Source organism: Phodopus roborovskii, unplaced genomic scaffold, assembly GCF_943737965.1.
Source record: "Phodopus roborovskii unplaced genomic scaffold, PHOROB, whole genome shotgun sequence".
NCBI classification, from domain to species: Eukaryota; Metazoa; Chordata; class Mammalia; order Rodentia; family Cricetidae; genus Phodopus; species Phodopus roborovskii.
Genome location: NW_026126418.1, coordinates 35,768,299 through 35,786,187, shown reverse-complemented (window position 1 = coordinate 35,786,187; position 17,889 = coordinate 35,768,299). Strand labels below are relative to the sequence as shown.

At 41.4% G+C, this 17,889-nt stretch overlaps 1 protein-coding gene across 1 annotated transcript in view; it reads left to right on the top strand.

Annotated features, from left to right (window-relative positions):
- The window catches only part of LOC127221881 (plectin-like), a 121,638-nt gene extending 115,504 nt beyond the window's left edge, over window positions 1-6,134 (top strand). The window contains exons 19-22 of the mRNA XM_051183844.1: window positions 3,803-3,893; window positions 5,086-5,182; window positions 5,447-5,640; window positions 6,076-6,134. Coding sequence (XP_051039801.1) covers window positions 3,803-3,893; window positions 5,086-5,182; window positions 5,447-5,640; window positions 6,076-6,134 — 441 coding nt within the window. The remainder of the gene's footprint in view (window positions 1-3,802; window positions 3,894-5,085; window positions 5,183-5,446; window positions 5,641-6,075) is intronic.
- Window positions 6,135-17,889: the final 11,755 nt, after the last annotated feature.

The following is a 17,889-nucleotide window of genomic DNA, read 5'->3' as shown; positions in this document are numbered from 1 at the left end:
GATCAGAGGACAGCTTGTAGGGTCTGTTTCATCCCTTCCGTAGTACAGATTCCAGAAACTTAACTCAGGTCACCAGGCTTGATGGCAAGTGTCTTTGTTACTTGAGCCATCTCACTGATCCCCCCCCCCCCACATTATTGATCTTACCAAGAGGTAAATGATTTTATTTGTCTTTCTTAATAGGTGACAGAGAGACTAGGCAACATGGCTGAGGTCACACAAGTGCTAGGAAATAGAAAGGGGATGTAAGGTTAAAACCCTGTGATTTTATAGCCAGTCAATTTGCTTAGCACTGTGCCACTGTAGCTAGGTGACGAGAAGAAACACCTCCTGTAAACACTGCTCTGAAAGGGGTCTGCCATCTCTACCCGTTATCATCTGTCTCACTCTCAGGATGTTGTTCAAGTTAGGTCCAGGTATAACAGTCTCATTTTCCTGTACTGTGGCTGAGCCCCACAGCACTCATCTGCCTGCTTGGAGTTTTTCTCTTCATCCGATGCTCTTTCCCGGTTGTTTTATTTTGTACAATGAGAGGCTGACCTGACCCTTGCTTTATCCCCTTGAACAAAAGCCCTTAAACATGACAGACAACTAAAATGATGTGTAAACACGTGACTGTTTCTTTCTTAGTATAGAAAAGAAAAACAAAACATTTCCCTGGCAACCACGTTGCTATACTCTCACAGGAAGCTTAGATGTTATTATTAAAGGCTAAGATCTGTCTTGTTCTTCTTAAAGGAGCCAAACAATGACCTTCCCTGTGGGCAATTAAATGGTGTTTTCAAGATTTAAAAAAAAAAAGTTAAAATAAGATTTTCTCATGGACTAGAGTGTGGTAGGCTGTGGGCTGGTGGCACTGTAAGCACAAATAAAAGGGGAAAGTCTTGACAATGATTAAGTACCTACAGGCAAATGGACATTATGTTAATGATTTTAAGATTTATTACCACTCAGTTTAATCTTCACAAGAACTTCTTGTTGTAGGTACTTTTATTATCTGTATATTCTACATGAAGAAACCAAGACTTAGAGAGTGAAGGAGCCTGAGACCAAACTAAGCAATGGAGCAAAGATTCATACCTGGATGCACCAGGACATAGGTCCAAGTCTGTGTGGCTTTCTGTTCTGTTCACCTCAAGGCTTCCTGAGCTTGGGGGAAAGTCTGTGCCTATGCCTGGCATCCTGTGGAAGTGGATTCCTGTGGGCTCTTGCTAATGACTTGAGCTATAATACAGAGGTGTTCTGTTTTTGTTTGTTTGTTTTTGTTTTAAGGGAATGTTCATGCCAGGGATTTGTCTTGCATGTTCCTGTCACTTTAGGATGTAGATTAGAAAAACGGCTTGAGGGGGGAAAATGACCCTTAAGTTCACTGCATACCTACTCTAAGGCATACCTTTGGAGTTGTATGCTAAAGATTTTAAAAGGTTATTGTAAATATTTTAGCTGCTTCCATTATGTAAATTTCATCATATAACTCACCGACTACTGACTGTGAGCCAAGCACTGTGCTAAGAGCAATGGCCAGGAAATGACATAGGAAACAAGGGCACCATCAGCAACACTTAGGCCACATGAGTGTATGGGCAAGTTATTACTGTATTACGATTGCACTGGGTCTTACCTTATTTTAAAATATTCTCCAGATTGGAGAGGGAGACAACACATATTTAAATAAACTATGGTATTGCTGAAACAGAAGTACAGTTTAGTTGCTATGGCTTTAGAGAATGTTCTATAGCAGCTGTCCTCAACATTTGTGTCTCGACTGTTGTGATTTAAAAAGTGGCACTTGAGAGAAAGGTGTCATGTAACAGAGCTCACTTGGAGGGGTTTTTTATTAGGGGAAAGAGAATGGGGAAACGGGGGGGGGGGGGAGACCAGCCTCTTGGGACAGGAGTAGTAGAAGAGAAAAGAGAGACAGGCAGAGAAGCAGAGAGAGAAAGGAAGGGACAGACAAGACAGAGAAAGAGAGGTGGGAAGTAGACAGGGCTCTTTTAAAAGGTAACATAGTGAATGTGCACAGGTAGTACTTTTAGTGGCTGCAGCTGAGTATATATCCTGTCAGAACCCAAGTGCAGGCCAGTACAGATGCCTGAATACTAACATTTGACCTTTTTGGGGATCCAATGACCCTTTCAGAGGGGTCGCCTAAGACCATCATAAAATACAGACATTTACATTATGATTCATAACAGTGGCAAAATTACTGTTATGAAGTAGAAATGAATATTAATTTTTGGTTTGGGGTCACCGAAACATGAGGAACCGATGCTCTAGAGAGAGGGTGTAAGTTTCCCTTAAGTCTTGAATAAGGAAGAAGGGTCTCAGTGTTTAAATGAAGATCAATTGGAAAGGCTTTGGCGATGTCTGGGCTGGAATATTCCTAGACTGATAGTGAATTGACCTGTGGTTACATTTACTCCGCCTTTAATGCTGGCATTTCCCAAGCCTCTCCACACTGGTGAACTTGGACCCCCAGTTCCGGACACTGTTCATTTCTTCCCCTATGCCTCCTACCCCTCTTACTGCTGCTCACATTGTTCCAGTTTTCTCATCCCTTGGCACTTGGTCAGATCTAACCTCATGCCAACAGCCTGCATTGCCCACACTTCCTAGGAATTAGGACTCTGCTCCATAATCTCACAGAGTTTGCTTCTGTGGGAAGATTTGATCAGCTTTCTTTCTATTCAGGTTGATCAAGATCAGGGACCTTAACACAGGCTGGAATGAGGTAGAGCCTGCCTCTCACTGTGGGAGCTGAATATGTGTGGCGCCTTTATCAGCTTCCCTGAGACTGGAGGTTGGGAAAGAAAGACGAGACCTGGGTGGAATCAGTCTGTGTGTTTACAGATTGCCTTCTTTGCACTTCTCTTTAGAGATTACACTAAAAAAGGTTCTTTGAATTTCATCTCAGCAGAGTCCTAGGGGCAATCAGAACTAGTTCACATTTTTAAAAAGAGTATTTATTGGGTTTACAAACACTGTGTTCTCAAAGTCTTATCTTAACTTTCTCAGGATCTGCCAACCCCACCCTCAGCTGTTGTTCACTTAGGAGCCACCCACCCTAGACTGTGAAAGTGAGAATTTTCTGAGTCTACAATCAAACTGTTGTGCACACAACCTCAAAACATTTTGGACTTTGGGAGGGAAATTCCTCATTTTTTTTCAAGCTAACATGTTTTATTTGTCCTTCTTTTAGATACATAAACACTTTCAAAAATGGCTCTGTTCTTGCTAAGCATAACATTGGTGTTGATACCAGCTGAAAGCCTAAGAGCACACTTTAAACGCCAATGCAGAGAGGCATTGAAATTGTCAACTGAGCCTTCAAGATAGCTCAGCAGGTAAGGGTGCTCACTGCCAAACCTGAACCGGATCTGTGGAACCTACGTGGTGGAAGGAGAGAACGGAAGTAGCAGCATTATAATCTGCTTTTCTCTCATTACCCACTGAGTGCTAGTTGGGAGAGCTTGTGAGCATCACAGTGAAAATACCAAGGTCCTAAGACAAGAGATCCTTAGCTACCAACTTGTGTGTACATGAAGCCTGGCTCTAGGAAACATTGACTGCTCTGACGACTACCTGTTCCATGCTTTCTCTTGACCAATAGCAATGAGGATGACATTTCAGGGAAAAGGTTTATGCATTTTTGTGCTTGCCACCTTCACATTATTATATATTCATGGGGTACAATGTGATAGCTGAATTTATACATCTTGTGTGACAATAAAATTATGGAACTCATAACTTTTTGTGATGTGGACATTCAGGGTTCTTATTTCTGTGTACTTGAATTACACAGTGCATTGTTGTTGCCTGTGGCATTCACAGGCAAAGCACACAAGCTGCCGCTCATCGTATTTCGCTTGTGGCCTTGGATGATGGCCATCTTAGTACTAGCTGTTTTTGCTTGAGACCCAACTGTGCTGAGGAGAAAATGCTTTCAAACTGCAGAAAGCAGATGCTGGGGCTTTGGGGTGCATAAAGGTGGATCTATGGTTTTTAAAAGAGATTTAACTTTTTGAAAGATTTGTTTGTTTTTATTTTTCATGGATGAGTGATTCGCTTACAAGTATGTACATGTACCACAGGCATGCCTGGTGCCTGCAGAAACCAGAAGAGGGAATCTGAACAATAGATTAGGGGCTGCCATGCAAGTACTGGAAACTGGAAACCCATTCTCTGCAAGAGTAGCAAATGCTCTCAACCATGGAGCCATCTCTCTGTCCCCAGCAGCCTCGCTTTTAAATTGCACAGACAGCATGATTTTTAAACTTGGCATTGTGAGAGTTTGATCTTTGTCAGCTCAAGAATCCTTGATGAAAGATCCATGGAATGGCAGAAAATATTCTGGATATACTAATTGAGATGAAGTAACAGAGATAAAAGTCAAGTGTTACATGTTTTATGTGTTTAAAAAATGCCAGTAAACAATTGTTATACATTTGCAAACAAACCACACACACACACACACACACACACAATATAGCTTCATATGTTAGTAATTAGTAATTATTCAATAAAAACCTGGAAAGAAAAAGGGAAGGGGGGTGAAATTTATCAAAATGTTAGTCAGGAACTGTTCATCAACTTATTTGTAATTGTTAACTAGCATCTATGCAGTGTATAAATGATAGGTTTTATTGTGACTTTCTATACATGCATATAACACACTTCCATCATATTCATTTCTGGGATTCCTCCCATGTTTTCTAGGATGAAATTTCACCTGTTTGATTTTGAGTCAACCAGCTACAACCTGAGGAACTAGAGAGAAAGATGATGGCTTTTCAAATCTGTCTCCTGTATATGTTAGAGATATGTGTTCAAGGTGCTACTCAAATATGTGAGACACTGGGGAGCTTTGAGGACTCAAAAGCTCAATTTCTCTGTCTTTTTTTTTCAGGCAGTTGAGTCACTTGATACTCTCTCTTCATCATCTTTCTTGTTTTTGTAACATTCCATCCAGAAAGTCCCCCCCCTCTCTCTCACTCTCTTCCTCCCTCCCCCTCTCTCTCACCCTCCATCTCTCTTTGGTGGCAGGCTCCTATTACTATTCCTTTTTTGTCCTTGTTGGTTTCACAGCCTTGACTCTTGGAGATGTTGCTCAGCATCTAAAGCAACTCACAGTTTTTATAACTGTAGTTGGTTATCACCTGAGAATCACCTACGCCTTGATGTGGTAGAGACACATCCCTTCTAGGAACTCAGTGGAGCATACTAACTCGGACCTTTTCTGTTTTTCTTGATTCACACACTGACTCAAACATGTTTCATGTATGGTATTCTGGGAATGCTGGAAAATGCAAAGACAGTCTGTCCCACTCTGACCTTAAGAAATGTGTATTACATAACAAAATAGCATGCCAGCTACCTTTCTGGATGCTGTCATAAAATTCTTGACATAAGCAGCTTAAGGAAAGGGTTTATTGTGTGTGGCTCACAGTTTTCAGGAGACCATCGTGGTACAGAAGGCACGACAGCAGGAGCTTCCACAGCTTGGTGAATCAGAAAGAGAAACGCATATTACCCTCAAAGCCCGTCCCCAGTGGGGACCACCAGTGCTACAAGCTGTGGACCAGGTATTCAAACACAAGAGTAGATGTGATGCAGGCAATGGACAAGGTCCTTGGATGGCAGGTAAGGTTTTTGTTTGTTTGTTTGTTCTTAATTACTCAGTACTCAGCACACAAGAAAGCACCTTTTCTGTGGTGTCTAATTTTAGTTGTGTATGGGATGTGATGAAGGTTTAAACATGACTAAAAGAAACAGCCTTTGACAGTTTACTTTGCTACTGTGTTGATATACCACCTTAAACTCTTACTCCTCTACATGCTTGCTTAAAAAGTAATTGCTTAAAATCTGAGTGAATGCCCAATTCAACACCATATCCATTCAGGTACAGAAGACAAGTGTGTTCCTTATCTTTCACTGTCCTTATTCTGCAACTCACTTTACCATATATTATAACCTGTTATGTGACAAGGGAAGTTCTTGGCTACAAGAACTTTTGGGCCTTTTCTTTTTCCTGTTGAGGATTTTTTTTTTTCATTTTTTGGTTGTTGAAACCCCTAGAACACATTCCAGAGCCCACATCCATCCACATTAAAATTTTGGATGCCTCTGGTAACTGAAGATAATGGAGTTGCAATTTCCCTATGACGCAGTACAAGCTTGGCAAGCCCCCAAGTTCCCATTAAGCAGTTTGGCTTCACAAATGGGCTTTATGACTTCTAATACCTAATTGAAATATTTTCCCAAACCAATATTAGATCAGCATGTAATAGATCACCTGGAGAGTAATTGGCTAGAGAAGCAATTGTATTTCTTACTGAAGCTAGCTTCTGTTAGAGTGGGGCTTACCACCGACGGTAGACTAAAAGTTACCAGGGTCCCAAGTATGACTGAAAGTTTAACAAATATCTTGTGCCTCTCATCCTACACTTCTGCCTTTAGAATTTGGGGAGGGGGGAGAACCTATCATAGAGGAGGAAAACCAAAAATCTACTTGTGGAAGCAAATTCAAGCACAAAACTAGAGCCATCTAAGTTCTAATATGGCTCCTCATGTACTTGCAAGTCTCTACACCTAAGTACCTGCTAAGATAACCAAAAAGGGAGTTTATTGAGAGGCCTCACTCACCTCCAAAGTTTTGCTTTGTGATGGCTCTTGTTGTAGTCATTATATTCTAATATCTACCAGAAGTGAAAAACTTCTTGCTGTGTTAAGCATTATGTCCTTTCTTCCCATGCTCATGGTGCCATCATGCATTAGCTATGATTATTAATTGTCTGTTATTGCAGAAGATATTACCAAAACCTTAAGGCTCACAAGCACAATAACCAGTAGTTGCCTTATGGGTTCTGTAGCTCAGGAGTCACACAAAACATACCATATTCCTATCTACACCTAGAGCTTTGAAGACTGGGCTCTGCACTCATCAGAAGGCAGGGAATGCCACAGCCACGGGGAGGTCGAGGGAGTGGAACACACGTGGCATCTCCATGTGGTGTGGGAGTCCTCACAACGTGGTAGCTATGTTCCTAAGTCAAGTGCTGAGAAAGCAAGCTCACATTTCTGTGTGTATCACCTTATGACTTAGCTGAAAGCAACTTCAATCACTTCTGGCATATCCTTGTGGTTCAGACAATTTCAAAATTCAGCCCAAACACACTAGAAAAGAATAGAGACACGATCTCTTGCTCAAAGAACGTTAATACCTCTTTACGAGAACGGCAAATGAGATGGATTTTGTATAGGCTCAGCCTGTTTTTGAATACTCTGTTACCTGCATGTTTTTTTTTTAATTTCTGTGTATGCAGTGTGTACAAGTATGTGTTCAGATTCACGGGTTAGTGTATATGTGAACACCATAAGCCTATACCAGGTGTTTTACTCTGTCTCTTGCCAATTACTAAGAAAGAGTTTGTCACTTGCCCTATACCTGAACAAATGGGATAGACCAGCTGGTGGAAAGTCCCAGAATCCTACAGTGTCTGGCTCCCTGCACTTGGATTATAGGCGTGCGCCAGCGACACCAGACTTTTTTAAGGGTTCTGTTGATTCACTTGAAGTCCTCATGCCCGTGTAGCAAGCATTTTACCTACTGGGCCATCCTCCCAGCCCTTACACACCTATATTTTGTAAATGGGGCTTAAAGCAAAAACATAAATTGCTTGTGTTCTTACAAAGTAGAAAGAAAATCAAAGAAGTTGTCTACTTCCCTGCATTAGCTATTTTTCTATTGCTATGATAAATCACCGGGACTAAGGCAACTTCTCTATAAAGGAAGGGTTTATTTATAGTTCCAGAGAGTAAGAATCCATCACTGGTGCCTTATACAAGTGATACAGCATACAGGCATGGTTGGAGCTGGAAGTTGAGGGTTCATATCTTTATCTGTAAGCAAGAAGCTAGGAGAGTGAACTCAATATGGAACAAGTCCATAAGTCCTCAAAACCCACCCCTACAGAAAGGCCACACCTCCTAAGCCTCCTCCAAGCAGTTTATCAGAAACCCTCAAATACCTCAGTGTATGGATGGACATCTTTCATTCAAACTAGCATATTTCAAAATCTCATTCTTTGAAAAAGAATGAATTCATAATATTATGCTATCCTTCGACCTACTTTTCATCTTTAAATTTAAAAATGACGAATCAAAAATAATTTATTTAAATTTCTATCATTAAACAGTGTGCCAGAGATGACTCAGTGGTTAAGAAAACTGGCTAAGCTTCTTCCAGAGGCCCTGGAAGAGGGCTATGTCTCTTTTGTACACAAAGTCATCTGGTCTTCCTATAACAGCTGCCATGTCTTTATTTCCTGCGACAATGTACTGCTTCTGAGAACATCACAAGGGACTTGGGTTTCTCCTTCAGCTGCCCTGAGGTGAGATCAAAGACCCATGTCTCATTTTTGGGACTCATTTTATCTTGTCACCTAGCAGAGGGATAATGCTGTCTCTCCTGAGAATAATGATGAGTCTCATGAAAGTTGATCCTTTGGATTTCTCCTTTAGTGTACAGTCATTGATGACAACAAAACACAGCAAAATAACCCACCTCATTAAACCCGCATGCTGTCTAGTATAAGCCAGAATTCAGCCTAGCTCAGCCAACCTTGCAAGGGTTATGAACATTTATTACTTTCTTTCCCAATAAAGTAAAATGACTAACTGACTAATAGACTCGACTGCAGAAGGAAACACAGGATCAATAATACAGGATCTTCCATGCCATGGCAAAGGAGATGACGCCATTTGAAAAGTGCTTGAGTTTGGATCCCCACAACTCATATGAAAAGTCAGGCATGGCAATGTAGTTCCTGTAATCCCATCCTTGAATGGAGAGTGACCTGTAGACACATAGATTCCTGAAGCTTTATTGGCCAGGTAGCTTAGCAGAACCCATGAGGCTCATATTAAATGAGAGACCCTGCTGCAGAAAAATAAAGGTGAACAGCTGAAGAAGACAACCATGGGCCCGGGCATAGTCACACACATAAAACATAACCTCTTAATATTAGAACTAAAATATTAGATCATTCATTAATAATTTCTATCAACAGGTTCCATCAACATAGTGGTTAGAAAGAAGTTCAATAATCTAGCTCCAAGAAGAGAGAGTCAGTTTCCCCAGAACAAAAGGATTAACCCAGAGAGGAAATTTTCTTTTTTGCCACAGCACTATGCTGTAAAGAAAAATTTCCCAGGTTCCTCTAACCATGTATCAAAGCCACATTTGGTCCTAGTTTCAGAACTATTTGCAAGCAGAAAAACTTCCTATGGTGGAAAATGTACTTTACAGTTAAACGAAACAAAGGGAGTTGAATAGAGATTAGGGATAAGCTGCATTATGTATCTCCTTTTTTTTAGATTTGGGTTTGCATCCCCCATGCCAAGACTGCCTGAGGGTTTACTCTTCCCAGATCTGAGAGTTTGCCCTGGTGCTTCATGCTTCAAGCTCCAGGTTTAAAGGGACAGGCTCAAAATCCAGCATTAAGATACTTGTAAAGATGTCATCTGACAAAAGATCAAAGGAAGTGTTCCAGGTTGCATCGAGTCCTCAGAAGTCATGCATTGCTTGTCAACTGCTCAGTGTTTAAGTTAGCTCGCCCCATCAAAGTGTGAGGCCAAGTTCTGACCACTCAGAGTGGAGAACAGGACCAGTGGAGAACAGTGTGTCTTGTCTGTTTGATACCTGGCTCCATAGCTTTCTGCAAAAGTAAGTATTTTTGCTCTGCCAAAATGCTGCCAATTATGTGATTATTTTCCTGAGACACCACACCAATTTCTAACATTAACCCAGATATGACAGCCTGCTAGACAAGAAGTTAAAGATGACTTCACATCCCACAACTGGTCATGCCTGTAGGATATTGGCACGGTAACAGAGATAGTAGGGGGACAAGTGGTGTTAATGTGAAGGAGGGGAAGGGAGAGTGTAGAAGGAAAAATACAGTAAGTGAGAAGTAGTGTGTTAACTATTCAGAAAGGCTGGGCGCTATGCTAAATGGTTTCATCAAGTTCTTCCAAGAGCTGAGTGAGGTAGATATGATCATGCATGTATGCAAAAATGCTCCGAGAAGGAAATTCAAGTTAGAACATGTAAGTTGTCCTAAGACACAAAACTTCTAACAGGTGAAGCTGGGCTTTCTGTCCAAGCTTTCTTACACCTTGTTATGACGTGGGTGTTGAGTGTTTCACAAAAAAACTCTTGTGCGGGGAGGCGATAGAGTTTTTGAGAGGTGAGGCTAATAAAAGGATATTGTGACACGGGTCTCTTCACTTCTTATATTTTCTCTTGAGTGTGAATGTATAAACTGACAACATGACTACTCCATGCTTGGTTAAAGGGAAGGTTTTCAAATTGTATCCGTGAGAGAAAGAATAACCAAGAGACATCTGGAAGAGCCCAGAGTGGAGAGAGAAAGAAGTAGATTGAACATGGTCAGCTGACTGACTGGAAGTGGTCAGAATTATCTGAGAGAGGAAAGAATGGCAGGAGGTAAAGAACAGAGAAGACATTGTGGGAGAAGCAGGAGGAGAGAAAGGAAAAAAAACAGTGGATATATCAGGGTTATGAGAAGAATGAGTAACTGGGGTGTGCGGGGGGAGGAGTGGTGAGCTGGAGGGGGTTTAAGGTAGGGGAGAATGTGACCAAGGCTAGGATGCTAGCATGGACTTTGAAATGTATAATAGGTAGTTGTGATAGTGAGGGAGCCTGGCCCCACATAGTTCTCTTGTTCCAGAGATAAGGGAATGAATTACTCCTTTTGGTAAAAGGAAACAAGTTTCACAATTTCTTGAAGAATGATGGCTTTTATTTAACCTCCAGAAATCCTGCTATAGTTCAGTGTGTGTCAATGTGATCCAAATTATCTGAAAGGAGGGAACCTCAATGAGAAAATGATTCCTGAAGATCTAGCTAAAAGGCATCTTCTTAATTAGTGATTGATGAGGGAGGGTGCCACCCCTTGGCTGGTGGTCCTGGTTCTATAAGAAAGCAGGCCATGGGAAGCAAGCCAGTAAGCAGCACTTCTCTACTGCCTCAGCATCAGCTCCTGCCTTCAGGTTCCTGTCCCTGTTTGAGTTCCTGTCTTGACTTACTTTGATAATGAACAGCAATATGGAAGTGCATGCCAAATAAACCCGTTCCTCCACAACTTGCTTTTTGGTTACAGTGTTCCATTCCAGCATCCTAACTAAGACAGTTCAGATTGAGCCCATTTCTGTATAGCGGGACTGCCTTTTGGAGTTTTGGGAATTGAGTTTCCTTTGAACCTGACAGTGACAAAATGACTTACAAAAAGAAACAAATGTGAAACGATTTATTTTGGCTTCTAGTTTGAGTGGATGTAGTCCATCGCGGTGGGAAAAACATGGTGGCAAGCGTGTGAGATGACTGAGTCATGTGACTGAATCCAAAATCAGAAAACGCAGAGAGAGACAGAGGCAGAGATGGGGGATGGAGGCAGGAAAAAAGGGTAGAAGGTCTAAATTCTGGGTCTCAGCTTGTCCCTTTTCATTCAGTCTGTCTCCCCATCCATTAGATGGTACACATACATTCAAGATGAGTGTTCTCTTCTTACTAAAAGCTTTCTAGAAAAGCTCTTATGACCCAGAGATATGATGGTCCTAAATCCAGACATGTTGAGAATGAAGATGAACCATCACAACTCCAACCTTAGTCAACTTGACATCCAACAGTATTCCACACCAGACTAACTAAAGTCTCACTTTCATCTCATGATACATGTGGTCCATCCCTAATTGTCTTTAATAGCCCTTACACTGTTCAAAATGTCAAAGTCTCTTTTGAGATTTAAAATAATTTCTTGATGGCGATCCTCTATAAAATCAGAAAACAGGTTACATACTTCAAATGTGCAGTGACAGAGAGTAATTAGAACCATTAAAAATGAAGGACATAAAGGTAATAAGAAAAGACAGGGCTAAAGAAGGGCAAAACCCAGCAGGAAAAAATGCAAAACCCTATAACTTTTTGTATGGAATCTGGGGCTGGTGATGGAATGATGGTGTTAAAAGGGACTAAAGTAGTCCTGCCCACCCCCTCAACTCAGTTGCCAACAGCACACATGAGCTTTGCCTTGGGCTGGCTCCACTTCACACTTGTGGCTTAGCTCAGAGGATGTCTGGAGAGCCTGGCATCTTCAGTATCTTGGAATCCCCTTTGAAACTTAGATTTCCCATTCTTAACTTCATGTAATGGCTTCTTGGAGCTAAATGTGCCACACAATACCTGGTCTCTATAGGTTTCTGCAATCTTAGCATAGATATATGTGTGACCACGACACTGCATTTTGCATGTGGTCTGGCTCCCTTTTGGTCAAAACTTTGTGCCTTTGTGGTTGAATCTTAGAAAACACACATGCAGGAAATTGTTTTCAAGCAGAGACAAGTTTTCTTAGTTTAGTTCCTCTCCTTCCAAGTGACTTAGCATTTTTTACAAGTTGGAGTCTTTGAAGAGCGGGATCTTGCCATTATTCCAGCACAGAGCCTGTGGTTTGTCTTTTAGATGCTGGTATCTTTAATATTATAGCTTTCTCTGCACCAGCCTTGTCTGTAAATTTAAACGTGTTTATGGTCCTGTCAGACTACATAGTCTTCATTCTGTTCAATTATTGCTCTTTTTATGTAGACTTGCCTGAGAACAATAAGCAATAACAATGACACACTGTTAATATTATCCAGTCTTAAAACTTCATCCACCAAGCCAATTAGTCTATTGTTTTGGAATCAAGCCTCACCCAAGTTCTCAGGACAAGAGCAGAATGCACCTGATTCTTTGCCAGAATGCAGCATGAATGGCCTCCAGCCCAGATCCCATTAAAGCCCATGTTCACCTCTGAAACCTCACAAGTCAAGCCTCTATTGTTCACACTTTTCTCAGCATCCTGGTCTTCTAAAATCCTACCGAAATGGCCCATTAAGCTTTGCTTACCCCATTCCAAGGCTTATTGAGATCACAGCTCCAAACTTGTCCATTTTCCTCTCATATACGAACTCTAAAGACCTTCAAACCATATAGTCCAGTTTATCACAACCACAGCTCCATTTCTCAACACCAATTTTTCTGCATTCATTGTTTTTCTCATCATGGTAACAAATTACATGACAAGAAACAACTTCAGTGGTGATGGGTTTGTTTTGGTCACACTTTGAGACGACACATCATCACAGGGAAGCCGTGACAGCATGAGTATTGTATTATGTCTTCAATAACAAAACAGAGAGAGATGAATGCTAATACATTCTTTCTTTTACTCAGGCTTTGATCCCAGGCCCACGGATAGCGGGTCTTTCCTGATCAGTTAGTCCTTCCTGGATCATGCTCAGACGGTTTCTAAGATGATTCTAATTCTATCAAATTTACTATAAAGACTAAACATCATACCTCTCCTTTTTCTTGCTGGCTACCACCAGTCAAGAAACCATGACACTTTGTCTTGTCAGCTGACCATGGGCTGAAAACTCTCAAATCATGAAGCAAAATGAATAAAATTTTCCTTATAAGTTGATTATTTCAGGTATTTTGTAACAATGATATCTGAACTCTTCCACAGTTCCTGTGCCTGTCTCCTTCTGTTAGTTGTTATTTTCCAAAGAAAGCCAGTAAGACTAAACATATTGGCCACTCACTATGTACATACATCTTAGTGAGGCTCTTGGATGACAGAACTAAATAAGAACCACTTCCTGCTTGGAGGTAGTCAAGCTTAACAGACAAGACAATATGCCCACATAGGAAGGCTCTTCATATCCTGTGGTAACACCAGATAGGAAGGAATTGTTTCTTATTCAGCTATGACCCAGGAAAAATCCCAGCAAGTTTTGAGATTTAAATTAATTTACAGTTATGTTTATGATCAGTGGAAAATACAAAGATTGCCTCTCCTAGACAATCTACATAGGAGGAGGTAGTATGAAAGAAAGCAAAGCATGTTTAAATGCATGGATGAGGAGAGGAAGAATGAGTTATGAGGATGTTGAGTAGTACATGGTTTGGGAGGCAACTTCAGGAAATTAATTAGGAGATGGGGGAGGTTGTCTGTCGAAAGGAAGAGATTGGCAGAGACTTTTGTATACAGTGTTGCCAAATTACACTACAGATATTTCATATACCAAGCAGTTACTATGTGTACTCCTCCAATGGACAGCCTTCCAAGTCTACCTTGCACTCTTCACGTTTGTCTGTGGCTTCCCTGGGAAAGGCCATGAACACTGAGCAAAACTCTACAGAATCCTCACCTATCATGCCTGGGGGTCTATTAGTGTTATTTGAATTAGATTTTGTTTTGGTTTTGGGTGGTTTGATGCTTATTTTCCCGTAGTGCAGGGGGAAGACAGAAAGGAGAGAAGAGAAAAGAAGAGGAGGGGGGTGAATGGAAGAGAATAGGAGGCAGAAAGGGAGGAGAGAAGATGTCAAATGACTCTTGGCAGTCATTTCTAGGGAGAGCAAAGGTTCTTAGGGGTGAAAACTATATGTGGGATGAAGATGAGTCCACCTCTGGCTTCAAGGTAGACTGATGAAGGGATGTGCACAAGGGAACTTTATGGTTATATTCCTTCTCCATACTGTGATTCAGTGGTTCATCATTTTTAAAAAAGTAGTCATCTGTTGTTTGTTTTTGTAGTGTTTGGGGTTGAACTCAGGGCCTAAAGCATACTGGGCTTTGCTGTTTCCCAGAGTCAGACTCTGTTCCCCTTAGTTTTAAATTGTTAACCTTGAAAAGTTGACTGGAGTTTCTATTACGGGAGACATGAAATTTTTCAAAGTATTTGTTGCTCATTTTTGCTAATGAAGAGAAGTGGTCTTTATGGTTGACATTTACGAACACACAATGAGAATCTGCTAGACATTTCTCAAAAAGATCTAGAAGCTGGGAGAATGGCATTGAGTGTCTGGCCTAGAAAGTCCAAGCAGATGATGCTATCTGCTGCTTGATAGGGGGGAAGGGAATGCAGATCTTGCAAGAAGACAAAGCAGGATTTTTGTCCAAAAGAAAATTTCTCCTATAAAATGTCTATTTTACAAATGAATTCTTTCTAGAACAGCCATGGCTTTCCCTGAGTATTGAGTAGCCCTGAAGAGCAGCTAGAAAGTTCATTGTACTGGTATAAAAGGCATAGATGCTGAGTTTCTTTGTTTAAATTACTCAGGAGACCTTGTACATTTCTCCTTCTCGGGGGTAGTGGTGGTGGGGGGTGGATGGTCCATGTATGACTCTCTTCGGGTCCTCCTTGTTTCCTCGTTTCTCTGTGGTTGTGTGGTCTGTAGGCTGGTTATCCTTTGAAGTGAGTACATACAGTGTTTGTCTTTCTGTGTCTGGCTCAGGATTGTTTCTTCTAGTTCCATTCATTTGCCTGCAAATTTCAAGACTTCATTGTTTTTTTTTTTCCACTGAGTAATACTCTATTGTGTAAATGTACCACATTTTCTTTATCCATTCTTTGGTTGAGGGACATCTAGGTTACTTCCAGGTTCTGGCTATTACAAATAATGCTGCTATGAATATAGTTGAACAGATATCTCTATAGTATGAGTGTGCATCTTTCGGGTATATGCCTAATAGTGGTATTGCTGGGTCTTGAGGTAGATCAAGTCCTAATTTTCTGAGAAACCACTATACTGATGTCCAAAGTGGCTGTATAAGCTTGCACTCCCACCAGCAATTGAAGCTCTAGCTCATACTGTCATTGGTGTTTTTTTTATCTTAGCCATTCTGACAGGTGTAAGATGTTATCTCAGAGTTGTTATGATTTGCATTTCCCTAGTGGCTAAGGATGTTGAGTAATTCCTTAAGTGTCTTTCAGCCATTTGAGATTCCTCTGTTGAGAATTCTCTACTTAGATCTGTACCACATTTTCAAATTGGATTATATTGTATTTTAGTGTCTAGTTTCTTGAGTTCTTTGTATATTTTGGAGATCAACCTGGGTAGAGAGGGAGGAGAGATACAAAGGGAGAAGGGGATGGAGGGGGTTGAGGAGACCATGAGGGATCAAGAATGTTGAGTTGGGGAAGGACAGAGAGGGAGAGTAAGGAAAGAGATACCCTGATAGAGGGAGCCATTATGGGGTTAATGAGAAACCTGGTACTAGGGAAATTCCCAGGAATCCACAAAGATGACTCCAACTAAGAATCTAAGCAATAGTGGAAATGTTACCTTAAATGCTCTTCCCTATAATGATATTGGTGACTACCTTAAATGCCACTAGAGCCTTCACACAGTAACTGATAGAAGCAGAAGTTGACACCCACAGCTAAGCACTGGGTCAAAATCCTGGAGTCCATTTGTAGAGAGGGAGAAGTGATGAGCAAAGGGGTCAAGCCCATGCTGAGGAAATTCACAGAAGTAGCTGACCTGGGCAAGTGGGAGCTCACTGACTCCACACTGACAGACTCCACACTGACAGCCCAGGGAACTGCATAGGACTGAACGAGGCCCCCTGAACGTGGGTGTCAATTGGGGGACTATGGGACTGCTGGCAATGGAACCAATATTTATCCCTGGTGCATGGACTGGCTGTTTAGATCCCATTCCCTATGGAGGGATACCCTCTCAGCCTAGATATACAGGGGAGGTCCTAGGTCCTGCCCCAAATGATGTGACAGACTTTGATGATCCCCCATGGGAGGCCTCACCCTCTCTGAAGAGTGGATAGGGGGGTTGATCGGGAAATGGTGGGGGAGTGGGAGGTCAGGAGGGAGAATTGGGTTGGTATTTAAAATAAGATTGTTTTAAAAATAAAAATAAATAAACATATAAATAAAAATTTTAAAAAAGAAAGTTAAAATTAGCAAGGATATTCTTAGGCAAATTATTCACCAAGCCACTCTGTGGCCCAAGAAAAACTAATAGGAGTGTATATTGTAGATTTGGCTTTTGTAGCTCAGAACACAGGAGTTCCAGAGCAAGGTAAGAGTCTAAGTTATGGGGTCAAGGCTTCCTAGGTTTACCACTAGCCAGACACGTAGACTTTGGGTCCTCTGAATGTAGGCCAAAATGTTATCCATCCTAAAGGTCCATATATACCTATAGAGGGAGAAAACTAGCCTTTCCACACTATCCTTAAGCTTATATATTGATTACATATGACAGCCACTGTGATATATGCTTCATGCTCTCTTGCTAGATCTGGTGTGATGGCAATATTTACATTGCATTGTATCTGTGTATGTCAGTGAGGCTATTTTGAAAAGTTTTTGACATGGCCAATTTGTAATACTTTAGAGTCATTTCATTGTCCTTAGCAATTTTACCATACTGGAAGTCTCAAGAGTTGGAGTGGATCTTCCAATGACCTCAGTGTGGACAATGTGAGAGGATTCCTCAGCCCTAGACATCGAAGAGAAAGAACACTTGCAGGTTTGAAAGCTCTTGAGGACAAGCTTTGTCCTTGCAAGTGCCACAGTCAGCACTGCCTGAGCTCTTCCTGAAGTACACTCCCATTGGCAGGACTAACCTTTGGAGACTGCAACAGAGCTTTTTCATCTAGAAAGTCCATACTTAAGAACAGCACACTCAAGTGATAAAAAAAAAAAAAAGAATCACATGCACACACACACACACACACACACACACACACACACACACACAAAATCCCATGTTGTGAAGTAAATTTTCAATTTTGTGTTGGGCCACGTTGCTATTGTGAGGCACACCTGGTTCATGGTTCACACAGGTTGAATACAGTCACAACACTTTCCAATTCAAGGTTGTTGAAAGGGTGGTTGTCTAGCCCTTGGTAAACATATCAAGCATGAGAATCTGCAGGTTCCATGGAGAGACAGTGTCAAGCATGGAGCTGTGGACCCTGAAATGCAGGAGAGTGGGTGGCACTGCAGTTTGATCAAGCCAGGCCG